The 26,720-nt window shown below is 44.4% G+C and overlaps 1 protein-coding gene across 1 annotated transcript in view; it reads right to left on the bottom strand.

Annotated features, from left to right (window-relative positions):
- Positions 1 to 3,721: 3,721 nt before the first annotated feature.
- Positions 3,722 to 26,720, bottom strand: part of HTRA1 (HtrA serine peptidase 1) — a 32,999-nt gene continuing 10,000 nt past the window's right edge. Inside the window, exons 2-9 of the mRNA XM_069863772.1 lie at positions 19,492 to 19,591; positions 18,958 to 19,162; positions 10,102 to 10,296; positions 9,418 to 9,450; positions 8,097 to 8,211; positions 7,919 to 7,976; positions 6,886 to 6,981; positions 3,722 to 4,443 (exon numbers count right to left, since the gene is read on the bottom strand). Of these exons, the coding sequence (XP_069719873.1) occupies positions 4,275 to 4,443; positions 6,886 to 6,981; positions 7,919 to 7,976; positions 8,097 to 8,211; positions 9,418 to 9,450; positions 10,102 to 10,296; positions 18,958 to 19,162; positions 19,492 to 19,591 (971 nt within the window). The 3' untranslated portion in view covers positions 3,722 to 4,274. The remainder of the gene's footprint in view (positions 4,444 to 6,885; positions 6,982 to 7,918; positions 7,977 to 8,096; positions 8,212 to 9,417; positions 9,451 to 10,101; positions 10,297 to 18,957; positions 19,163 to 19,491; positions 19,592 to 26,720) is intronic.

Genomic DNA, 26,720 nt, shown 5'->3' with positions numbered 1-26,720 from the left:
GCTGTTACAAGTACAACTTGCAGCACTTTGTTCTGAACAGATGATCAGTTCAGGCTTCCATGTGCATCTCTCTTCCCCCCACACCACTGCATGAACACTAGTGGAAAGGGTTCGACCATCACAGTGCAACCACCAGACGCAGCCTGTGGAGCTTCCATGGATGATGGGGTGCAGGTTTTAGCCTCAGTTCGCCCCCCTCGTGGATTTACTACCTGAGATTCTTGTAAGAATCATGGAATCAATAAGGTTGGAAAAGACCTCCAAGCTCATCCAGACCAACCGTCAGCCCAATCCCACTACGCAAACCAAACCATGTCCCGAAATGCCACATCTGCACGGCTTTTTGAACACTTTTAAGGACTGAGAAGCCACCACTGTCCTGGGCAGCCTCTGCCGGTGCTTCACCAATCTGACAGGAAGAAATTTTTCCTTTTGTCCAATCTAAGCCTCCCCTGGCACATCCTGGAGGTCAGCCCAGGGTGAAATTTCAGGTTCCTTCTGCTGGCAGCCACCAGGAGCACTAATGGGGAGGGGGAAACTGAGTCAAGGATGCCAGGGCACTTTTCTAGGGGAAGAGTAAACAGTGGGAAATAATATAAGAATTTAGGAACAGCAGATATAATCACAAATGCAATTCAATCAAGAAGATCCCTGGAGCCTCAGATGACCTTTTCTTTATCTTCACTCTAAGGATGAAAGGCAATCCTCCAGTGACCCACCATTGCATACAAATAACCATGTGGAGGCACTCATCATCCACTGCTTTGGACTGGTGACAGTTACAACTTCATCACCACTAATTCTCTTGGATATTTTCAGCTGCTGTTTTAATCACCTCTATAGTATTTTTCAGGCATACAGTAAGGACGTGCATGCAATCCAATGCCCTACTAGATGTCTCTCACGCTAATTTGGAAAAACATTGTTTTAAAAATATCCTCAGTTTTCTTAAAATAAACACAAAATAGTGATGGGGAGAGAAAGGGTAGGGGGAAAAAAGCCCTCTCTTACTGAAACCCTAGGCCCTTACTGCCTGGCATACAAGCCCCAGAAACCAGACAACCATTAGTCATGACCATTTCTTTCACAGCTCAAGACATTTCCGTCATGGAATAAGTGAATTATCTTCTCAGAATCATCTCTGAGCACAGCCACACTGAGCCATCCGCACAGCACCACAGAGGCCGCAACTCCAGTTTCCATTGCAGACATTCCAAAATGCTGAAAATCAAGCCAGAATGTCCAATTCCCCTGATTTACCTCCAACACTTGCTGAAGTGTCCAGGAAACTGATAGTTATACAAACTGTGCCAAAGCTATTCCGCACAAAGTCTTTTCAGTTGCACTTGGAAAAAACTGTGTGGAAACAAGGAATAAAATCCATTCCAAACTATAACCCAACAATACATCAAAAGTTGCCTTCCAGTACCAAAAGGGGATGATAGGGAAGCTGGAGAGACTGTTTGAAAGGGTGTGGAGTGACTGGACAAGGGGAAGTAGCTTTAAATTGAAAAGGGGAGATTTAAATGAGATCTTGGGAAGAAATATTTCCCTGTGACAGTGGAGAGGCCCTGGCCCAGGTTGCCCAGAGCAGTGGGGGCTGCCCCATCCCTGGAGGTGTTCAAGGCCAGGTTGGATGGGGCTTGGAGCCCCTGATCCAGTGGGAGGTGTCCCTGCCCATAGCAGGAGGTGGAACTGAATGGGCTTTAAGGTCCCTCCCAACCCAAACCATTCCACGATTCCACGAAAAATACGTGCCAATTAATTGTAATAAAGACAAACTTTGCCTCTGTGTCTCTGCTTAGGCAACTTTGATTAGAAGAAACAATCAGCGAACATGGTTGCACACTAGGAGAGTAAATATTTTTCAGGACGTGCATGTAGTTCTGGATATCTGATGCAAAGAAATTAATTATAAATGAAGAAAACACCAATCAGAAAACCACTTTCAAACACGTGATGGAAAATGATTGACTGCAGTTAGAGCCCATCTCACATCCCACTAGATGGAGCCATGGGCCTGATCTACACAGCCTAGAAATCCAGTCAAGTGTCTCCTTAATGCCAGTGGAAGGAAAACCATTCACAGAAGTCAAGTACATTTGCATCTTCCCTATCGCACAGGCACACCCGAGCGGTTGTCTTGCAGCATCTGTGCCTCACAGGCATATCTACATCTAGCAGAGTCAGAAGGTTGTGCTGTGGTGGCTGTCACTGCAGGGACCTCAGCAGTACTGAAGCAGCCGGATAGAAACCGAGCCAAAAACCAAATGGGTTTGCATTTTAAGAGACCACATCAACAAACAGCAGGAACAAAGAGCATCAACCAGCTCTGAAAACCACGCTACCACTTGCTCTGAAATAAAAAGGTAGACGAAAAATCACTTCTGTTTTAAACACAATCTCCTGGCTTTGGGGCTTAGCTTAATTTTTGTGAGCTGGGCTAGTGCAGTAGCAGAGAAGGCAGGAGATCTTTTAACTCATTTTTGCCAAGAGCTGGATGTCATCACACTGTGCACTGCATAGGGCATGGATGGTCTGCAGAATAAAACTCCACTCTCACAGGAGATAAAACATTCATCATCGTCAGTAAGATGAACTTGCAGTGCAAATATACAACAAAGCAACTCTGCAGGATTGTTCTCCTTTGCATCTTCCATTCCAGAAGGCATTGCAGACCTCCAGCACTTGGCACCACAATACCTTGGCAGATTTTCAGACTTGTGTGATTTACCACAGTGATGGAGGAGTCAATCAGTACTGAGGTGTCCAGTCGTGTCCAGTGCCAACACCCTGTCTGACTGTAAATTTATAGTGGTCCGGGCGAGTGCCAGTGCTCACAGATACAGGAGCTCCCCAAACTGGGAGAAGCTGGCTGAAAGAGAACTGAAATACAGCTAGTGGGAGAAGGGGCACTGTCAGATACCTGGATCTAGAGGAGTTCTTGCTGCAACTGCATGGAACACAGCCCTTTCTTTCAAAATCACAAACTGCCAGCTACCCATCTACTAAGACAGTTTCCAACAGAAGAGCATGTTCAGGAATGCCAGTCACCAATGTCTGCAGCCCTTGGACTTATTCTCAGAGACAGATTTCAGCAGAGGAAAGGAAGAGCTGCTTAGCCTATCATTAACCCGTGAGTGATTACATTGTAATTGGATTCAGTTAATTGTTCTCCTTCACAGAAAGACCATCTCATTCACTACCCAAGCTTCAAGGGCATCCACAAATACACGTATAAAGTTTAATCTCTATGTTAATGGAATGCCCAATATCCTAGTCAAACCCAGGTCCTATCACACACACCCCAGCACTCGCATTTTGAATAAACCAGCCTGTTGGAGAGAGCTCCAAGCCAGATCTACCATGGTTGCGAATATCCCAGCAGCTGAACCAGAACGGTATAGAACCTGTGATCCACAACATGACCATTTCTGTAGTGGGGAAAGAGATTTCAGGCACCGGTGAAGCTGCAATTAAAACAACACAAATGTATTCACATCTGGAGGACAGGCAACCTGCAATACCCAGTAAAGCAAATTCAAGCCAGCTGTGCTAAGAAAAGCAGATGCACGAGAGCACAAATACAAACACACACTAACAAGTGGTTTGGGTTATGAGGATAAAAAGGACACCATCCAGATGTCCTCACAGGCAGATGTGCTGCTCAAAAGAAAACACTTCATAAGGGGAAGCAAAATGACTCACTCACACGAGCCAATACTGTTGAATTCTTTTAATAACATTAGGAAAATATCATAGTATTAAAACCCTGCACGGGATCCTCAGAGGATTATTTCAGTTGGGATTTCTTTGTGTTTATAAACCAAACTTGTTTTCCCCAATTGTGTTTTCATTTAAACCAACTACTCCTTTACAGCGGCATTTCCAGTTAAAACACAGCTAACCTATACATACCTGAATACCACAACACACATTGTGTGTGTGGGTTTTGTTTAGATCTGAGCGGAAATAATGGTAAAATCTATTCAACACAGGGAAGCAAACGTCAAGTTGTTAAGCGGGGAATGTAACAGCCAGTAAAGAATACATTGCATAGATAATACAGAAGGAAAACATTATCGTCTGGAGTATGTGAAATTACACGGGTTTTGCACCTTAAACCTATTAGAAGTTACTCCGTCGGCCAATGCTAATCCACTGAACAAGCAGAACGTCGGTCAGAAGTCTAACGGTTCCTGTACCAGCACAGAGAGAACAGAAGCAGTCCAATGCTGTTAAAAGAAAACATGAAATCCAGCTCATGTTTCTGGTCAGGGATCGATTTCTTCAGGAATTACTGTTAACATAACATCTTCATTGCCCCTGCGTACGACCATGTTCAACGTACTGTCCCTTTTAATGATGTCACTGACATCACTGGCTGAACTGATCGACTGTCCATTGATGCTGATAATCACATCGTTGTCCTTCAGGCCACCGCTGCAAACACAAAGCAGCAATGTGTTAGTAGGTTTGCCGCTTTATTGTCTTGTTTAAATAAAAAGACTGCTGGATTTTTCTCCTTTCCCACCCAAGTGGGCACAGAGACCCCACATGCATGCAAAAAGCAGTAAGAATTTATGTAGCAGTGAAGACTAAAACACAACACAGAAACCTCAGAAATAGATGAAGGTACGAGTTTGAGGGACCCCACACTTCACTGTCTTCAAAGGGACTGAATATTGTAAAGAATGGAACGCTTTTGCAGCACGGATCCCAGATGCTGATGCAGCAGAAAAGAGAAATATTTTCCTTTTAAAGTAATTGCAGTGAGGCACTCGTTTTAGAGAAGAAAGTTTCTAATCTTTTATTCATCTATACGTAGCAAAGCAATTTCAGCGGCACTGTGTGTTAACACATGAGGAATTCTGGTCCTGGATCCATGCTGCTCTCCACACACAGCTTATCAGCAGCGGCTTCACCTCACCTTTGTGTATTAAACCCCAGCAGAATGACACACGCACCGGTCACCAAAAATGCACGCGTGTCTTCCCCCTGACTGCAGCCCCCAGAACCCCTTCTCCTGACCTCAGCACCATCTCCAAACCAAAAACAACCACTTCCCCACTCAAAGCAAGACAGGGCAGAATCAGAGCTGACACTGCAAGGCTCCCCTGTCAGGATCAAGAAACAGGGTGGTAAGGGCTACCATCGACCACGCTGACTTGCCTGGTCTTGCACAATGATCTGGCTCCAAGTTATGGAAATATTCACCAAGTAACCAGATCAGACATGATTCAGCCCTTCAGCATAAACCTTCCTAGAAAAACCACAGAGCAGTCATTGTCCGCTTCCGCCCGTGGAAAATGCCTTACACGAGTGCCTCCTGCAAGCAGGATGCCTTGGCCAAAGCTTGCAGCACATCCAGTTGCTCATTGAAGACATGACATGAAACTTCTCCTTGGGAGAAATCATTTTGGTTATCTTGGTCCTTCACGCAGCCTCTCCTCTCAACTCACACCCAGGACAGGTCACTACTGAACTGCTCCAATCACCCAAGCACATTGGAGAGGAAACCAGAGAATGGAGAAACCCACAAGCAAGGGCACCAGGAGCAGTGGGAGGACAAGGCAAATGTGGGCTGCATTTTAATTGCCAGGCCAGCCTTTGGATGCAGTGTCCCGATTTCAGTTTGCCTTCAAGTTATGAGGCTGTATTGCCTCACATTTCTTCTCTCTCTCCAATATCCTTCTCCCGCTCTCTCCTATTACCCGTAATCCTATGATGATTTTTCTGCACCTTCAGATGGGACCTGCACGTCAAGGCAGTCAGTTCAGCCCCACAGGGGAATGGCCACATTATTCCTACACTCACTGCAGTTTCATTTCACATTAGAGCTAGAAAAATATTCCGCATGAATATTTCTCACAAGAAGTCCACACGAATTATCTGCACAAAGCAGCAATAATTTAGAAAGCAAGGCAGACAGCTGACACTCTTGGCTTAGAGTGGCATCCTAACTGCAACGAAAAGACATCATCCAATCATCCTTGCAGTCTCCCTAAGAGATAACTCATCTGCTCCACACAGCTCTCTGCCTACATGCCCTTGATGCTCCACACGTCTCTTCTGCGGCACAAAGATTCACTCTTCTCTAAAATGATCTCTACTTCCAGAAAATGAATAAAGCTTCCTCTTTCCTACCCTGGATTACCAAGTGATTTTGTATTAACCAAACTCTGAAGGTAAAACGTCTCCTGACCAGTGCCGGTGACCACGGACCAGATGATGCACTTCAGCCAGGCATCTCATGCAGTGAGACCAACCAGTATGTGAGATTCTGGGCAGATATGAAGGAAAAGATCAGTTGGTCAAACCCAAAAGCTCCTCCCAGTAACATGACCCCAACAAAGCTCTTGCATAGAAGGGTATCTCATGCTGAGAGAGGACATCACCCCAGAAAGAGACACGCCAGGAGAGCTGGTGGGTTTGCCCAGTGCTTGGGCTGACATGGACACATCTTCATGAGGTGGAAGCAAAGTTTTCCCCCCCGGCTCTCTTACAGGAGGGACCAGCAGGGCTGTGGGGAGCACACACAAGCAAATGGCTTTATTAAGCACTGGCATTGGTACAAGAGAAGTCTTGGAAGCAGTCGCTAGGAAAAAGGAAAACAGAGTTTTCCCGCCCACTGAATCCTTGCCCTTTGAGCTGGGAACGCTGACGGGGCTTCGCTGCAATGCCCTGATACGTTCGCAATATTGCCCACCAGGGACCCAACTGAAACCACAATCTGATTGCCAGCAGACAACTTAATAGCTATCAGATGGTAGTAATTTTGTTAATTTAGCTTAACCAAGCCAGCCAGCGAAGTAGGGAACATTCTCCATCACTCCCCTCTTCAGTCAATGGCAGCGGTTTTGAGAGCAAAGTAGTTCAACTTACGCTTCAGCTGGTGTTTCTGGAATGACTTCAATAACATAGGCCCCAGAGACAACATCAGGGAAGTCTTTATGGTGATCCTTCAGCTCTCTAGCTTTGCTGAAAAACGAAAAAAACAGCAACAAAAAAACATTTGGACAAGATGGAGGGGGGTGGAAATCATGCATATGTTTTGCTAAGTTAACTCAACATTCTCCAGCTGAAGTATCTGACACATGTTGCTGTGACAAAACACAATTAATTTTGAATAAGGTCCCTTCCAACTCAAACGAAAGATCATAATTTTAACCCATAAAAGCCTTTCAAAGAATTATAGCACTCCTTGCATGCACGCAGCTTGTTAGTGCCAGTTTCTGGTAAAGGCAATCATTTCAATACATGCAGATGCTTAGAGTTAAAACATTTCAAATCTTTGTTATTCCCTTAGAACTAGCAGATCCCGAACACCTCAAAAACCCCTTCAGTTTTCAATGCTTCATTCTACCTCTGGTCCTGCACATGGGAAAATGCTAGTTATTCCTCTGGGATGTAGAATCCCCTGCTCACAGGTCTGTTCTGGTGTGAGTATGAATACCCAGGCCCACAGAAAAGATACATTTTACATTAAGTGAATGATTTAATGAAAAGAATTTTATAGAAATTGAGATACGCATGGAGCTGCTGGAATTCCTGACAATTCACTGTCCTGTTTCCTCCTTGACCCACAGGATAGCACGGGACAGATGGTGACAACACTAAGAGAGCCCTGGGACAAATTAATGATCTCTAGCTCTTCCCTTCAGAAGCTTTAAGGAAAAGAAAAAGCCAGGGAGTTTTTAAAAAACAGCTCACACAGGTGTCTACACGAGACTTCAACCATGCATGGAGCAGAACTGGAGAAAAAGGCAGCAAAAATGGGCTGGAAGCTGTCACCAGCACCTACAGAGGCAGGTGCTGCTTACACATCCTCCTGGCTGTTTCTGCAGATCAGAAGCTTCATGCAACCATACACAGTGAACACGCTTGGGGAAGGTGAAGAACCACAGGTTTTACTTACCTAGGAGTTAGAGACATCATTCGAATGCCAATGTATTTCTTTTTGGTTATAGCTTTTCCTACAAAAGAAAAACGGGTCTTGATTACTTGTTTGTACCAAAACCACCTCCAAAACTGTTGACTTTCTGGTTTATTACTCTTTTCACGTATTTCTCTTTCAAAGCAGGGAGGTACAGTACCTTTAGCTTGTCTGTCACGGGATTCAGTTAGGAACTTCTTGATTTTATCCGACGGGATAGCAAATGAGATGCCTGCTGTAACTTTTAATGTGTTGATTCCTATGACTTCACCGTCCTGCAGAAATAAGAAATTGTTATTAGCAAATGTGAAACACCTTGGAGAGAAGTAGATGGTTCCTTCCAAGCAACCACAAAGATGAATCCATACAGTGTATTTCACAGCTGATTTTCAATTTTCTAAATGGTTTCTTTAACTGCAATTCCTCTGAATCTATTGATAAAAAAAACCTAGTTTTTGGAGAGCTGATGTGGATATTCATATTGCCACTGCCAGAATTGAGATTGGAATTGGGCAGCTCGCCTGCTTCCAGCAGACAAGCAGCATATTCTACAGCTGATTTCAGTCTGTTTATCTCAGCAGGCACCTCACAAAGCATGGCATCAACTGGTTCTGAGCAAACAGTGCAGAATAATAGAAAGGAAAATGGATTTCTGCAAAATCTAAAGTTTGTCCCAGTAATGCGACTCCAAGAGAGTTTAAGATAAAAACACCTGTGCAGTCTCAGTAGCTCCCTTATCTATCCCAGATAAAACCACCCAGCTACCAGCTTTCCACTAGTAATTGCTGAAATTGTTCTGTGAAAGATAATTACCAACTCCCAAGGCAGGAGCTCTGCCCAGCTCTTTCCCCCAGCCTGCACCGTACCTCGCTGAGGAGCACTGACTCTCCTGTCCGACCCCACATGCCCCCGCCTGAGCTCTCACCCTGCAGCTGGGTTTCACAACTGCTTCGTCCCTCCCTCTTATCCACAGCTGCAAGGTCAGCTCTGACCGCACGGTGCAACATCAGCAAATAAGCCCTAGTATCTTACCAACTGCGGGTTTTTCTACCCCCTCAGTGTGATTCAAAATAAAGAGACGCATGTGATTGTGAAGCATTAAACTGAGTTTCAGTATGCAAAAAACTCTCACTGTCTGCACAATATGCAGTGAGTGCAATGCCACAGCTTCAAAATGGGCTTTTTACTTCTTAAAAGGCATGGGCAAAAAAGATTTTGAGTATTGCACTTGCCCCAAACTAGGCAAACTGTAAACACTTTAAATACTGAAATCCAAGTGCATATTGTGATTCTCCAGCACAAACGCAGGCAAATGATTAGTACTAACCATAGGAATTTTGTGTAGTCAGCCAGATAGCAAGAGCTCTGAATCACAGCTCTAGCATGGGACTTTGTTGGTTGATTTGGGTGGGGGTTTGTGTTGTGTTTTTAAAGGAAAAAGTAATACGCTTGATGCTAAGCAAACTTAAAGAAACTCTTACCAGATTTACTAGGGGTCCTCCAGAGTTTCCATACTGAAAAGAAACACATGGCAAAAACGTGCTTTAATATCTACCTCTTCATTCATGGCAAGTAAAACATCAAAGACACTTTGAGAGATTTCTGTAATGATTTTTTCATTGTCTGTTAAATAAGCGCAATAGGACAGTTTGAGCATTCAAAACATTAACTCACTTAACATCCCCCCTTTAGGCTTAGCTTTGCAAACGCTTAGTCCTTCTTCTTTTGCCAGAGCATGTTAAGGAAGCCAAAGTTTTTCTTTTGCTTTAACAGAAGGTTTTAGGACAGCTCAGGGAGCTGTTAGTGAGGATTTCTTACAGGGGCATAGAAATACAAAACCTATTGTTTAGCCTTACTGCAGAAACAAACTCGAATCATTAAACTAAGCTTGGCTGCTTTCTGGAAAATATGCTGGTTTTTGAAAAGATGCTTATTCGCCAGAGAATATTGCCTCCTCCCTCGTAATGTGTAAGGACTTTGAAGTGAAGGCAGATATTGTACTTGGTGCGGCTCCTTGTGGGGGTGTTAAATAACAGCCGAGTGCTGCTGCGCCACAGATGTCCGTATTTACAAGGATAAAAGAAGAGCCAGCTACGCTCGCTGCAACACTAGGACATTTTCAAAGCAACTATTCAAGAAATCGAAGAAGGGGCTCTGGGACCTACATTGATGATGGCATCTGTTTGGATGTAGTCCATATCAGAGTTGCGGAGCCCCAGCTCCTTGCCCCCACGCTGAGTGGTACTAACGATCCCTGTCGTCACTGTGTTTTGCAGGGAAAACGGACTCCCAATCGCCACCACGAATTCTCCTGGCCTTAAGTCTGCAGACTGACCCAGCAGAAGAACTGGCAATTTACCCTGCAAAGGAAAAGAGAAGAAGAATGAAGCACAATTCAGATGTTGTTGAGACACTAATACACGGGTAGAACAAATTCTAGAGAAACATGAATACATTAATGGAGCAGAGGGGAAAAAGAGAGTTTTATCCCTTGGGGATTTTGCCTGCTCTGTTTTCTTTGAATTTTCCGTGTGGCTCAGTACGGAAACATCTCAAATGAGCTTCTGCTCTGAAGGGTGGGCTCTTTGTACTTGTAGGATTGCTTTTTCCACAACAGGTATCCATTAAATACAAAACAATTAAAAGACCACAGGAATATTTATGCAAAGTACAAAGGAAACATCTGATGATACCAGGAATAAGCTGTTTCCAACAGCTTCTTGAAATAATTAGCCAACAGCTGCTGGAGGAAAAAATACCTATATTGTTTAAGAGTGAACCCTGAAGATCATGAAAGCAACAGTCAAAGTGTAGCACACGTACATAGGTGGAGTTAAAAACATTTTATATGCTCAGAAGACACCAGCTAATGTTTCATCTTATTGTTTTTTCAACGGATAACCTCTTCTCAATAATTATCTTGCCTCCTACATACATTCACTGATGTCTTCTGGAGATTTAGGATTTAAGACTTTATGGGATGCTTCTGTTATGACAGTCAGGGATATATCACTGTATTTTCCTTCCAAGATCTTATCTCTAAAAACATTACCTATCATGCTATTGAAGACATGCCCACCAAGACACAAATCCAGATCACTGCAATTTACAGCGATTAAAAGCAAAACAGGAGGGAATGTTGGATCAAGGGAACTGACATAATTTCTCCAGGACATGTTGTATTTGCACAGGAACCAAACTGTCTGGGTAATGGATGATTCAAACTGGACCAATAACCATCCCCCAGCAATCAGAACAGAGCTGGGACATTCTTATGGCCTCCTACTCCCCAAGTCACTAAAGAAGGTGTTCTGAAACAGAGCAGATTTCCAATAAATACTTTGCCTTTATTTCTCCCCTGCCTGGAAAATACACACTGCGCTCCCTTGCTTCACATTTTTAAAAATCAGCCTCTACCTTTCCAGTGATGTTAAATGTTTTTTCCTCCTTTTATGTTTAATCTCTTGTCCAAATGACCCTGACTCACACATATTTAACCACAGCACTGAACTATTTCTGTGAGCATCAATGCACCTGGACTTGAACCAATTTTGGCTTAAGGATTTGGAGGATTAGAAAGTTATTGAACCCTACATCAAACCAGAAGTCTTAAGGGAAGCATTTTTGTTCGGCAAATCTAACTTTGAAACAGCTTTCCTCCAAACTCGACCCACTTTACAAGTCTTTCTTTTGCTCAACAAACCTGGCTCCATGAGGAAAAAGGCATCAAACTTTAAACACAGGCCAATAATTCTAGAAGCGGAGATTAATGTAAACCATCTTCCAAGGAGCAGGAAACAGTCACTTAATTAACAAACGAGGTACCTTCAAGGTCTTCTTAAACTGTGTACCTAAAACTGAGGTAAAAACTGGCTTGATGCCCTTTCTTGTAATGCATCCCTTCAGGAAAACTTGCAAAGGTGCCTTTTCCATTCTGTAGGAGTTCCAAAGCACACAGATATATGTGACTGTTCTCGATGGGATCAGTTACGCATCATGGGCTCACATAGCAAAACCAACAATATTTAGTATGCCCTGATCATTTGTACAGACTCCAAACTCAGTGATCATTTGGTTCCAGAAGTTAACGGAAGCTGAATCCTTACTAAATTTAGGCAAAAGGAAAAATGTTTTGTGTTTAAATTGGAAATCAAGGGATAGCTCTGTAGAGGTCTTATCACCAACAGCGGGAAAGCCTGTACTGATAATCCACCCTTAGAGACAAAATTCCTAATATAAACTAACCCAAATGCCCATCACTTTCTCACCCACAGTTTTATTTCAAATGTCCCAGGAGATGCACAGTGCCTGTACAGCAGCAAATAAGAGACGAAGCACATCAGTCACCACTATGTGCTGCTACAAATATAGAAGTTATGGTTTGAATATTTAACAAGCCTGGTCCTGCGTATCCTTTGTAACGATTCCACCAGTGAAATTTCACTCAGATGAACAGATTGTTTCAATAAAACTCACTGCCAAATCCCAGACAGGAGAAGATTCTCTACAGAAACTTCTCCTTTAGTCTCCAGACAGTATGAAAACAATTAACCAACAGCTTGTTAAACAGAATCAGTTGGAAAAGCAATGGAACAGCAAGGATCAAACCTTTCCCTTTCTAATTATCTTGGAAAGGAAAGTTTTCAGAGCCAGCAATGCCCTGCTACTAAATAATAATTATCTGTGGTCCCTCCGGTGCCACAGCCACAAACACAACCACGGCTGTGGTTTAGCTCCAAGAAGGAGGCAGCGGTGACGCTCAGCAGCAACATCCCAAGGCGCCAGTGCTGAGCAGCTCAGGATCCCATCCCGCAGCCCCGGCTCCAGTGAGCTGTGCTGGGAAGCACGCAGGCTGCACAGCACAAACAGCCCCAGCTGGCTATTGTTTGGACAGAGGGAGCGCCCTGGCCCTTCCTCCTCTCACCAGATGCCTTACGCTTACAGAGCATGCATTTTCAAGATGTCACTGGTCAAGAGGAGCATCTCTTTTTGGCACTGCTCTTCCTTATTTTGAAACAAAACAACACAAGAAGTGGCTTTTGCCTGTGTCCTAGTGCACTGAAAACAGGTACTTTCTAGAGAAAGAGGACATTTATCAGCAAATGAAACACAGCCAAGCGAAAGAAATGAGAAATATTTTTTTCATTAATATGAAAAAAAAAAAAAAGAAAGGCCTGGTCATGTACAAAATTAAACATGTAGACAGCGTTCCTGAGCTATAAAAACAGTCACAAAGCCAAAAATTGCATTTGGCAGCAGACAGAAAAAACATGAACAATCTCTGACTAACACAATTACTTTTGATTGTGCTGAGTTTTCAAGCCTGTGCCTATACCAGCTAGGCTTCAGTTCAAAGTCCAGCGCTGTCTGGGGTGGCTGTGTGATCCAACATGCCTTCCGGAAAGAGTTTGGCTAACCTTCCATGTGCTAGGAACACAAAATTTTACAATCGTAAAAATCGCCTTGCTCTGCACATATTATGAAACAGAGCTTTGGAAACTGTGTTCTTTAAGCATCATGTTTCTCGAAGAGATGCAGCCTTGTGCAAAAATACACTATCCTGAGATAACTACAGACATAACCAATGCATTTGACTTGTCATATTCTGTAAAGCAATAGGATTAATTGTTACCCATTACATAGTCCCATGCATAGTCCCATAGTTCCCATACAGGGAAGGACTGACCACACTGGTACCTATCACACTGAAAGAACAAGGAGGATGCTGAGCACACTGGATAAGAGCTCCCAGGTCTGGAAGAGTACACGGTAAATGAAAGACAGCGGGGTTTGCATACTACTTGAAATGCTGCTCCTTACAATTTAGCAGTGTTGTGCAGTGCGCACTGACAGCTCTGCATGCAAACAGTCACTGGTGCCTCTGCAAATAAATACCATGAAGAATTGGTTGTGATGAGCACATGCACTACAGTTGTTTTAAATTTCAGGTCCTCTCTCTAAAAAGCTTGAAAAATGGCCACATTCAGAACTAAACCTTCTTCTATCAAAACAACCCAAGTATGTATTTAAATTGCAGAGGTGGTTTTGCAATGAAGCCAGTATAAACCTGATCAAATACTGAGGCACCCAGTGACCGTGTGGAGGTGTTCAAGGCCAGGTTGGACGGGGCTTTGAGCCTCTTGATCCAGGGGGAGGTGTCCCTGCCCATGGCAGGGGGTGGAACTGGATGGGCTTTAAGGTCCCTTCCAACCCAAACCATTCTGTGATTCGATGTTCTTGTGCTGTCCACAAGAGGAGCACAGGGCAGGCACTTCCAGCAGTGGTTGTGACCAGAATCCTATCAGAATCCCCTGCCTTTGCCCTCACACCTCACAAGCTCGCACCTAGGACGTTAATGCAGTCCCTGCAAACCAGGTTTAAGTGCTCAGGTCTAGGACTCTCAATTGCTACACTTAATAAGGGGACACTCTTCAATTTTTACGTAACGCTTGATGGTCATCAGGATGATGTAACTACTGCTACAAGAAGTGATTCTTTCTCCTCAGTTACCTATAGATTTGCCACCACAGTTAATTAAAACCAGAGGCAAAGGAGCGTGCCTGGCAGCACAATGAACAGGGAGCAGAAACACCCAGCTTTCCCAGTGACTCACTGCATGACCCTGGGCAATGCACAACAGCCTTTCCTCCCCCTCCTCCTTCCATTTCTCATTCGAAGGAGCCTCGAGGCTCTGCTAGGATCTGTGTTTACTCAATAAAACAAATCTGCAAGCAGGCATTCTGCAAGTACACAGAAATAGGACTAAACATGCAAAACCATAAGTAGCACATGACTCACTGTTTACAGGCAGATGGAGAAGGAGCCGTTAATTAGCGTTAATATTTTAAGCCTTTCTCATCCCCGAGGGCTTCAGACATTTTTATGCGTGGATTTGACTCAAACCCTGGATAAACATGACTCCCACGAGATGGAGAGCTGCACACCATCACAACCAACGGCATCACCCAGCAATCCGGTGAGGCTGTCCTGGGGACAGGAGGCAGCAGCTCAGCACCAGGAACAAGAATAGGGGAACATCAGCAGCAGCCATGAGCCAGAACTTCTCCTAATGTCCTTAGCAAGGTAACTTGAGTCAGGTACAGTAAGCAGAGCCTTGTCTAATCAGCTCTGAGACTAAAAGAGGTGGCAGCACGCAACCCCTCACCAGGCACAGCTGGTGCCCTGGGCAAACAGAAGCCAAGAGACCGATGGCCACAGACAGCAGAGGCTTGGGCTGAAATTCCTTCACACTCATGAAATAAGCCAACCCTTTCTCTGCTCTGCAATCCCCTTCATTCAAGAAGATCAGGAATTTGCAGGAGGTAGTTCAATAAACTGATAGAGACAAACATTCGATTGGTTTTAAAACACAACAGACTTCCTTCTTGCTTTTTATTTTTTAGGGGGAAAAGAAGCAGATGCTCATACGGAATGCTAATTCTGCTGTAACTGGCAAAACATGTAACTTCCCTGGGAACTGCATTGCTGTTCTCATTAATGAAACTATTTTAACTCCTAGAATATGTTATGGCAAAATAAAAACACAGGCCATGAGCATATAAAAATGTCGAGTGTCATCTACAATCCAGAAACTGCTTGACAAAATGCCAAAGAAAATGAAAAGCCCAAGCTGAATGCATTACGAGCCTCCAAAAGTATTTCATCTATAGCTAGAAAAACAAAACTGGGGCTCCTTATCCAAATACAGAGCCTGGGAAGCTTGCAGAAATAAAAAAGTAGAAGCGACTACATGTTGGTTTGCTGTGTCACCAGGATTTCAGTTACCTGGCAAGATGTTGCTGTTCCCCCTTAAAATAAAATAACCTGGAGCTGGCAGGGCTGTGCTGGAGATGCAGGAGCAGTCACTGTGTGGGAGCCAGATCACGCACCGTCCCCGCAGGGAGGGCTGCGAGGAGCTGAAGGTGGCAGGAAACTGGCCGCTGCCTCAACTGATGGGCAAACATGAGCCACCAAGCAAGCTTTTTACAAGCTTGTTTCATCACTATGGGTCCCGAGGACTTCTGGAACCAATCTGCGGGCTTCCTGGGGCACTCAAGAGGAAGACAGATATCAAAGTATGAAATAGCATTTTAGGAAAGCCACGTACATCTGGTATGCAAATAGCTTGGTTTGCCAAAATGCAGCCTATTAAAATATTGATACATAAACAGGAAAGTTTGCTTTAGTGCTTCCTCCAGTTTGTACACACAGGGGAAAAAAAAAAGCAAATCCCCTCTGACCACAAGGACACAGAGGCTGCATTGCCTCCTGAAACCACCAGAGAAAGGAGGGCAGCAGCCTTGTTGATTTAAACTTGTAAACCTTAAGTGGGCATTAGTAGAATGCAGGAAAAACCTTAAACGAATGGGCTGAACTATCACCGCAAATTAGAGATTGGTCACAACCCCATAACTGCTATATTGCTCAGACGCCAAGTCCTGCTGGGATGCAGATGCCAGTAACTGGCCACATCGAGGAACCAAGACCTGCAGCCCCTGGCACGTTTTCCATGACATAGGTGCTATTCCAGAGTCAGTGGCTGGTTTGTAAGGGTGTAGGAAGAAAATACACCTCAACGTAAAGCCATTCGCCACTCTTGCCCCTTCTACACTCACTGCCAAACCATAGGCACCTGCCACTGAGATCATTCTTTGGGGGCAGAGTCAGATTCCCAGGGGCGAAAGCACCTCTGCCTTCCAGTGCTTTGGGTTTCAGGCACAGGGGTCTCTTGCAGTTAACCTCATCATTGCCCATTAAACAACCCTACAATGCTCCTTCCCCCTCCTGGCGTTTTGCAGTGTCAGTAGCTGTATCGCACATTCACAGTTATTTGTCTTGAGAGGACTTTAATAACCCAGCTCTGCCAGCTCCAAAGCACCTGCTGTCTTTGGGTGTTGTGCCATATATGTGATGGGTTTCAGGCTCGCCACAGCATCCCATGTGCACATGGGATGGATTTGCTTATCTGCCCAGGCTGCCGAAGCCCCAACGGTTCTGGGGAGGTTTTAGAAGTTTTGCATGTTCCTATCAAAACTGTCTGAAACTCCACTGTTTCGCTCTAGTTCTGCTGCCTTCTCCAGCCCCTCTGCATGAGGAAGGACAGTTACACTGTACTCACGTTTACCACGCTCAGCTCACTTTGTCAGGGTGGAGAGGCCATGGCCCAGGTTGCCCAGAGCAGTGGTGGCTGCCCCATCCCTGGAGGTGTTCAAGGCCAGGTTGGATGGGGCTTGGAGCCCCTGATCCAGTGGGAGGTGTCCCTGCCCATGGCTGGGGGTGGGACTGCAGGGGCTTTGAGGTCCCTTCCCACCCAAACCACATTACGATTCTACTATTCCAATCTCTCTCCCTACTTTCAACACCTGAGCAAATTGCTGTGTCTCACTACGGGCACCAGAAATTCAGTTTCTTTTATAGACTTTAAAAATAAGCATATTTTAATATCGGAAGAATTCAGAGATTTCTTTTCCTTATTGACTGCAATATGTTTTTGCCTGGAGAAGAATTTAAATCCGGAAAGTGCTTCATCCTTCAAGGTGCACAGATTTTACCACCCTCTTTCATTTCCTATTGCACTCAGTTCTGGTGATGTCCTTGGCTACTGTTTACACCTTGAAGAAAAACAGCATGCAAGCAGCTGCAGAGTCTGAACAGTTTCAGGGCTCCCAGCTGACAGCCTAACCTCATCCTTCAAGCCCAGCTCTGCCCTGACCAGAGAGCATTTTTCCCCCTCAGTCCCTGACTGAACACATCATGGAAAAACATAAGGGAAAAAAAATGTCTGCATCTTTATTGACCTTCAAATAATTTATTCAAAAGAAAGAACTTCATCCCTTACTTCATCTAAATTCTCAAGGATTTGCAGGGATCTTTCCCCTTGCTTTGTTACTGCACAACTGCTTTTGCTTATTCCAACATAAAAATGAGAAAATAAAGGATTAGTTTACCTGCAAATAGGTTGCTTCAGGAAAACAGAGGGAACAACAACATGGCAAACCCCATTCCTGGTACTGGAAAGGTTTTTTGCTATGCTGCCATTAAGAAGCTTTTAAATGAGAAAGGAAAAAAAAAATTTTAAAAAGAGTTTCACAAGCCAAAGGTGGCGAGGGAGCAGCAGGAGCACTTCACTTCTTGGGTCATCCAAGAGTTTTGCATCAGACGTCAGATTTAGTCATGAACTCTGGCACATTCCCCCTGAACCCACTGGGGAATGGGCCTGACCTCAAACAACACTGCAAGTTCTACACGTTTTTGAGTCATGTGTTTCAAATGAAACGTTCTCGCTGTTAAATTTGGAGGTCATTAATTAACAGTTCAAACAAGGGAAACAGCACTCCAAGCAGTCACATGCAGCCAAATGCACCTAGATTTTGACACAACATTCTACCTGCGCTATGCTGCCAATACATGCAGAACTGCATGACGGCTTTTCTGCAATTGCAGGGGCAGAAAGACGTTGACAGCCTCATTTGAGATGGAAAGAGTATGGATGGGAAGTTGCGCTCCCATTTGTTCCGAAAACCACTCGCAGTGCAAGAGCATCCTTTCAAGTTGGCTTTGACTTGCACATTTAAGATGCTTCCTAAGTTATTTTCCATTTTGGTATCTACATCAGTGTAGCACAGCCCTTGAGGGTTCTAAAAGCAATTTGTGGCTTCAACATAAACACACGAGAAAGACTAATGCGTCCCTCTACCAACCACAGGAGAACAACTCCCATTTCTTCTCCGAGAGGGCAAATGTGTGTGTAAACCATCCAGTAAATGACATCGGGTTTTATTTTGAGGGTGCATACAAAAGTACTCAGTACTTGCTTATCCTGTGCTAAGCAGCGATAAAATCAACCGCTACCAACCTCAAACTTGGCTTTTAAAAGTGTGGATCTACCTCGCTCGAAGACTGTGCAACTCACACACCACTACAATACCAGCTTTTCCTCCAAACACGGAAACGAGCTATAACTTTTGGACAGAAGGATACTAAATTAAGAGGAATAAAATGTCTTGCTTTCAATGACTCACCTGAGAATCTATTTTAATTAGTGCAATGTCAGCTTTTTCATCAACATCTTTAATTTTAGCTTCATAAGTTTCCCCATTCTTCAGCTCCACCTTCACCCGGTTTTTGTTGGTGACAACGTGGGCGTTTGTCACTATCAGCCCATCTTCCGAGACGATGAACCCTGACCCGCTGGCAACAGGGATCTCTCTCTTTGAATAAGGAAGTCTAAAAGACACAGGAAACAAACATTTATTGCTGCAAAAGGTTGAAACATCCCAAATTATTCCAAATAACATACAAAGAGAGCCTCGTGGGTTTTAAATGCTGTAGGAGATCTGCTGTTATACTTAGTATCATTAGCAGATAATGCATGCGAATTAGTTTAACTCCTTTCTTTTCTGCCAGAACTCTTAAATTATCTTTAATTCTCAAGCATGACAAATATTTATCATCTCAAAACCCTCTCTGCTATTACACAGCACCAATCACCATGCCTGGCACACTGGTAGCTGTTTTCAAGAACAAAAAAAGTCACAACTGGGCATGTTGTTTACTTGCGAAACAATTCGATGTGAACCACGGCAGGAGCGATCTTCTCCACCACGTCTGCAATAAAGTTGTATTTGTGCCGCAGGCTGTTAGGAAGTTCCTGGCCTGAAATAGAAACAGAAAACATGTCATGAGTTCTTCAAGTGACAGCAGACGGGGCATTGCAAAACACCTGAATTAAAAAAAGCTCCAAGTGGATATAGTTCTCCTCTTTAAAAGCCATCTGCAGCACAACCCTTGCCCCTAGACCTCCCTCTTTGCTCAGAATAGGCTGCATGCTTTATCATTGGGACAAAAGGAGACGCAAAACCTTCTTGTTTCAAGTGGAGGTGATGAGGCCATGGGGCAGCAGCGTGGCTGTGACTGCAGACCCTGCATGCGGGCAGCCCCCGGTTCAGCACATTCCACTCAGTGGCTCCTGGGGCTGAGCCACTGGAGAATCGTGAGGTTCAGTCCACATTTGTGCTGCCCTGCTCTTCCCTTCATGAAAGGCATCTTGTGTTTAGATGCCTCCACTACTGCTCTCACCTCTTATTTTCTGGATGGTCTATTTAGCTTGCATGGTCTTCTCAGATAAAACAAATGAGCTCTGTTCCTCTGCCAAAAAACGCCTGCTTAGTGATTCTTGAAGTCTCATGCTGCTGCACGGTCCTACCCCCAGCTGAAGTCTACAGCAGGAAGTTCAACCCCGGTACAAGGTTTGCTCTGCTGCTCCCACCGGTGTCCCCACACAACTCGACCCACCAGCCTCTGCCTGGCACCTCCGCGTGGATGCGCATCACATATGTTCTGCATGGCTATCCTGGGGGCGTCCTTCCCACTGCAACTGCCTGTGGTCCACCAGCTCCATGTGCTCTGGAGTTATTGAACCACCCTCAAGGCGATAAAATAGATAGGAACATGCAAACAATGACACTGCAAAGCTCTGCATTCCTGGGCAGTGCTGTAACACAAAAGCTCATGGTCACTGAGGATTCAAGAGAGGGCAGTGGGATTTTCAAGTGCAAATTGCGGCCACTGGGAAAGTTGTCTGCACTATCAGATGTCTAAACATCTCTGGAAAAAACCCTCACAACACTGACACAGCTTCCCCTTCTCTAGCAGCTCAGGGGCAAAACTGAAACTGAGAGCAATTAAGCAACTAGAATACCCCAAATAGTTCCTTTGTACTTCTCCAGAAGCAAGTAACACTCTTTGTTTTCACCAGCCTTCCCATTTTATCTGATGCATCCATCTTGCTCTATAAAGGCACAAGCCAGATCTGTAGTTGGCTTTCAGATGAGCGTTAATGCGCTGTGCTGCTCCCATTCCTCCTGGCCATTTGGCTTCTAAATCTGCCAGAGATTAAAGCAGTAAGCAGCTTGTGGGTGCTGCAACAGGAAAGTTTATTTGCAGAACTCTAGGAGACACAGGACTGTCCGATAAAATCATCTTAATGCTCATACCCAAATGACCTTAATCAGCTGAACACAGACCAGAAAACTATGCACACTTCTAAGTACATACCGGAGGCAAACCCCCATGGCAGGAGAGAGACGTGAACAACTTGGGAGCAAAACATCGCTGCTTTTAATACTAACCAGACATTGGTTTGAGGCAGGAGCAAACAACTGATTTCAGGTGACTTACCAAAGCCAACCAGCACATACTGCCCTAGTGAGCTGGGTGGATGTGCAACTCAAACACTACTCGATCACTCAAGAACAAGCTTGTTCCCATTTGTTCCAGTACCTGAAGGGGCTACAAGAAAGCTGGGGAGAGACTGTTTACAAAGGCTTGTAGTGATAGGACTGGGAGCAATGGGTATAAACTGCGGAGGGGCAGATTTAGATTAGACAGGAGGAGGAATTTCTTCACGATGAGGGTGGCGAGGCCCTGGCCCAGGCTGCCCAGAGCAGTGGTGGCTGCCCCATCCCTGGAGGTGTTCAAGGCCAAGTTGGATGGAGCTTGGAGCACTCTAGTCCACTGGGAGATATCCCTGCCCACCACATGGGGGTTGGAACTAGATGATCTTTAAAGTCCCTTCCAACCCAAACTGTTCTAAGATTCTATGATTTACACTTCCCTGTGAAGCACCTCAAGGGCTTTTAAATGCAATCATGAGCAGCAGCCGTCGCAGTAACCACAAAATCCGCTATGCAGTTTCAGATCACAGCTCCAAGGTCTTAATCTTCTTTATGGAGCAGGAACGTTGATCAGGAAACCCGTGTCCTCAACCTACTGCTTTCCTCAAAAGCATTCCATGCTTTTTGTGATTCATGTATATGCTATTTTCCTTGCACTTTAACATCAGAAAGGCATAAGGGCTAACTGACAAACATTGATTTACCTAAAGATTTATGTTTCCCTCATTAGAAACATCCAGTATCAAATGAACCACATCTTTGCTATAAAGCTGACAACTATGAGAGCGGTTCAGTAAATGGGCAGGAGAATGAGCGCTGTACTTTGGAAGCGCTCACTCACATCACAATTTGACAGATTATCAGCTTCGATTAAGGCGATGTTGGGATAAAACACCACAGGGCACTACTGTGTCCAATCTGCTTTTTGATCACTGCTTATAAAATGATTCACTTTGGCTACAGCGCTGTCAACATCCAAAGGTCACATCCTGCTCTTGAAAAAGAGCACTCCCACGGATGAGGGGACTGCACAGAAAACACACAGCTTTTTCATGCCTTCAATCTTTTTTCGCATTTAGCTATTCAGGAGGAGAAAGGATGCCTGAGCAGTACATGGCCAGACTACTAATGTTTCAGCTCAGAGCTGCTTTTGCTTTGGCTACAAATGCCCGGAATTCAAGAGCTGGCTGTATTTTGCGTACAATTTGCCTCTTTGCGCAGTCCCAAACAGAGCCGCACAGTGAAAAGGTCAAAATTTCAAGCTCTGAAAAAGTTAGATAATAAATACTGATTCATGGCATACTGACCTAAAAAGCTCGCAGCAGCTCACCACGCCTGCCCCTTGCTTATGCATCAGGAATTCGTGCATTGTGTAACAGGGTTTTGCAACAGCTCTTGAACAACTGCCCACTTAAATGGAAAACATACCTTTGTAAAGCAAGTAAACAGAAACAAGGTACCGCTCAGATGGATTCATTGATGAATGCTAACTAAAACACCCCCACCAACTAGGCTTTACTACTGAGTGATGACAGAAAATCTGAAGACTAGAGTAAAAGAATTACTACATGAAAAACTTCTATCACTGAGAAAAAGCATCCTGGGAGAAAAAACAGGACAACAAACTGAACACGTGCATGCACATCGTTTGTCCATTATGGACATACTTGATGCTCACCAGAGCTAATCACAAATTTGGATTACTGAGAGCATGTGAGAGCCGAGATGTGCACTTCTGTTTCCTCTAAGGAACAACAGCCACGTAAAAGGTCACAGAATCATAAAGTGGTCCAGGTTGAAAGGGATCTCAAAGCCCAGCCCCACCCCCTGCCATAAGCAGGGACATCTCCCACTGGATCAGGGGCTCCAAACCCCATTCAACTTGGCCTTGAACACCTCCAGGGATGGGACAGACACCACTGCTCTGGGCAACATGGGCCAGGCCCTCCTCACCCTCAGCGTGAAGAATTTCTTCCTAATGTGCAATCCAAATCTTCCTCCAATTTAAAGCCATTCCCCCTCATCCCATCACTCCATCGCCCTGTAAAAAGCCCCTCTCCAGCTTTCCTGGAGCCCCTTTCAGCACTGGAAGCTGCTACAAGGTCTCCCTAGAGGCTTCACTTCTCCAGGCTGGATAACCCTAACTCCCAGCCTGTCCTCATAGCAGAGGGGCTCCAGTCCTCAGATCATCTCCTTGGCCTCCTCTGGACCCATTCCAACAGTTCCCTTATCTTAGCTCAGATTGAATCACCAGTGGGTGCAGGTAACTATGTGGAAGGCTAAATTGCCATAAAAACACCAATAACACAAACCTAATCTGAGTATACGCTCATTCCTCAACCACCGCATGGCAGTTTCCAGCAATAACCAGAGACAGCAGGGAAATCCATAACTTCTCAGGGGATACTTTCCTCTTCACTCTCTCACACACACATTTTTCCAGCTGTACTGACAATTCAGGGTTTTAGCAGAAAACACAGTTTTATGAGTGGAATGGGTATCATGCAACATCCTCCAAGTTTTCAGGTTTACAGAGCCGAAGACTCCTGTAGTGGTTTAGTAAACCACAGACTATTAAGCAACAAAAAAATAAAAGCAATTAAAAAAGCAATACCTTTATGTTTTGATTAATGACATGGGGTTTGGGGTTGGGTTTTTGTTTTAAACATTGAAAGGTGTGTTTGAATAAAGCTCTAATTCCTACTTACCTTCAGGCTTCAATGTTCAGACCTTTCCAGACTGTCCCTCTTTCTGTTTACATGCTGCGATTATTTGTGTTTTGTAATGTTTTTCCTGAACTATTGCACAACCTCCTAAGTGCCCAAGAGCATGGTTAAGAAACCTTTATTAATGGCATTATGAAGATGATTGTGGTGAAGTCAGTTAATGATCAAAAACTTTAAAAAGGCCATATGTTACAGCATGAAAACTTCCCAAGGCAACTAATTCTTCAAGGACTTCAAAGGTACTGCTCTCAGCCCTCAAGTGAAAAGGAGAATCTCTGCCAACTGGCATTAACAGGGCCAGTATCAGTAAACAAACTGCTGGGAGACAAGACAGAATACACCAAGCCATGGAAAAAAGTACACCCAGCTGTAAACAACTGAAATAATTTGGTTTCATAAAAATGAGCCAAAAAGCATATTAAGATCTAGGTTCTGATTAGGTCATTACTCAAAGTGGCATCGATGCTTACAACTCAGACATGCTGCTTTGGGTAATAATTTGAGCCAAACCGAAAGGATGCTTTCTTTGGAGATAGAAATCTCTGGAAGTAACCTCTTTTCTTCAGCCATGAGAGCTTCATCTGCTGTTCCAGCAGGTCTTCTCCCAGCGTAGGTCCACCGCTCATGAGAACTCTTCACACAAAGCTTTAGGCACATGTCCCAAGGCATCCCCAACACTCACACATCTCCTTTACACCATCCGGAGTCAGAACCAATACAATTATCTCATTCCACAGGACTTGTTATCCCAGATGCATAGCGAGGAGATATAGGCACATTCCAGCGAACACCAGCAAGCCTCTCCCTCCTAGCCTCACCTGATGTGACCACAGCAGATGTCTTCATCATAAGTCAAAAAGCTCAGATTCAGTCTAGAATCCAGCCTTCATCTTCCTTTAAAACAAGAAACTTTCCTTCCCATTAAGATCAAAAAAACCTTTCCCATGAAACTGTAACCACCTAGACAGCTGAAACCATGTATTGTAACCGCTAAAGAGGATGCTCATATGCAAATCACAGGGAGGGTGGAGCACGTCTCCAGGTTCATCAGGAAAGATGCTTTGTACTGGCAAAGTGCAGCAGCCCTGTCCTTCCAGAGGAACCCAATTAAAATCTCCTTTGTGTTTGCTCCACGCTTGCACACGAGCAGCAGCAGGTTAAGCCAGGAGGGCTGTTTCACCCTAGCTCCACTCACCAGACCCACCATCGTCATCTCAGCTGGGTGGGTCCATGGTCTACTAACATCATCCTGGTGTCAGTGGAAGAAAACGGGACTGGGATCCAGGGATCTTTCCCCATTACCTTCATAATGGTCACAAAGGATGCTATGCACTCCTTGCCCAGTAACACGGAGTGTGAGCAGAGCCACCACAACCTGCTGGAGTTTGTGGCTGACTAAACGCATTGAGCTACCCAGGTTGCTGAAAACAGATGATCCCTTCCCCATCCTCGCTGCTTGCTTGAAGTTCTGCCCAGACACACAATCCCGGGTGCGTGTGCACAACCAGGGTCTGACAGGACAGCTTAGGTTACTTTGCAGAACCAAACCAGCAGGGCCTTAAGCACTGATAAAACCTCTGGGCTACACAGACTGCAGGACTGTAACCTCCCAAACAAAACTCTGACTGCTGGCGTTTGTACAAACTCCCATTCACGACATATAGGAAAACCTTAACCCCCTGATGCTGCTATGGAAAGAGAAACCCAAGCAAACATGCTCAGCTCATGCTGAAAACGGTGGCATCGGCAGGCTGGAGAGGCACTGGGAAAAAGTGATGTATGGGATCTGCTGCCGCTTCTCTTTTAGAAATGACAGAAAACTGCAAGCCTAAATATTCCACTTCCTATTCAAGGATAAATTGTGTAATGCACCAAAAAAAGGACATTATGCAATGAAAACACTAAGAAAATAAGAAACAACATTCTATGTATTGCAGACAAGTCACTTAAGAACAGCTTTCAGGTCCATGGAGGGAGGTTTGAGAGGTCTGAACCACAGGACCGTGCTAATAAAGCCACTATTGCATCAGTTATTTTTCCCCCTGTATAATCCAAGGAGAAACCAGAGACACATCATAGGTTTCTGAGAAGAAAATCTGTATTACTGTGACATCCCAAAAAGCAAAAATATTTACATAGTGCTAAATAACGGAGAGACTTCAAGCATTTTATTCCACCAAATAGTAAACTGCACAGATCTGTTATTCACTTGAAATATTTCCCACAGTGAGGGCTGCTGCAAGATTAAAGTGAGGATTTAAAGTAAAACTGCTTTTTGGCATGAGTGCAAACTTGCAAAGGGAAAATAAATTCCTTTTTCATCCACATAATATTTAGATGCTCAGTTCTTTCTTGGCAGCCTCTAACAAGGACTCTGCCACAAGTATCACAGATCTTGCAAGGAACAGCTTTTGAAATTTCTGTTTTCCCTGCTAAACCAAGAGCCTGAAACCATTCACTTTAATCACTGATTTTAAACAAACAATACAAAAGCTGCCAAGCTAATCAAAATCAGGAATCTATACACAGCTTGTAGAACTAACCAACTCTGAAATTAATGATAACACAACAGTTATCAGCCCCACATGTGGGCGCTCACAGAACACAGCACTTTGGAGTACAAAGATGCAGGTGAATAAATTGGACGACAAAAGCTGACTTCATTGATTTTCATGGAAATGGGTGTGAAAAAGAGTAGTCGCACCCACCCATGCATCAGGATGCTCCTGCTGGAGGCACAGAAGCTGCTGCAATGCTCTGGATAGCTCAGTATCTGTGTGCATCCTACCGGCCACAAATTAATGCTGTCCCTAATCAGGGTTTAAGAGAACAAATTACTGAAAATACAAATGTGCAAATAATGAAAAGCAGCTACTGCCAACA

The sequence above is a fragment of the Phaenicophaeus curvirostris genome, chromosome 9 (genome assembly GCF_032191515.1).
Source record: "Phaenicophaeus curvirostris isolate KB17595 chromosome 9, BPBGC_Pcur_1.0, whole genome shotgun sequence".
Lineage (NCBI taxonomy): Eukaryota > Metazoa > Chordata > Aves > Cuculiformes > Cuculidae > Phaenicophaeus > Phaenicophaeus curvirostris.
This window is presented reverse-complemented; position numbering and strand designations above follow the sequence as displayed.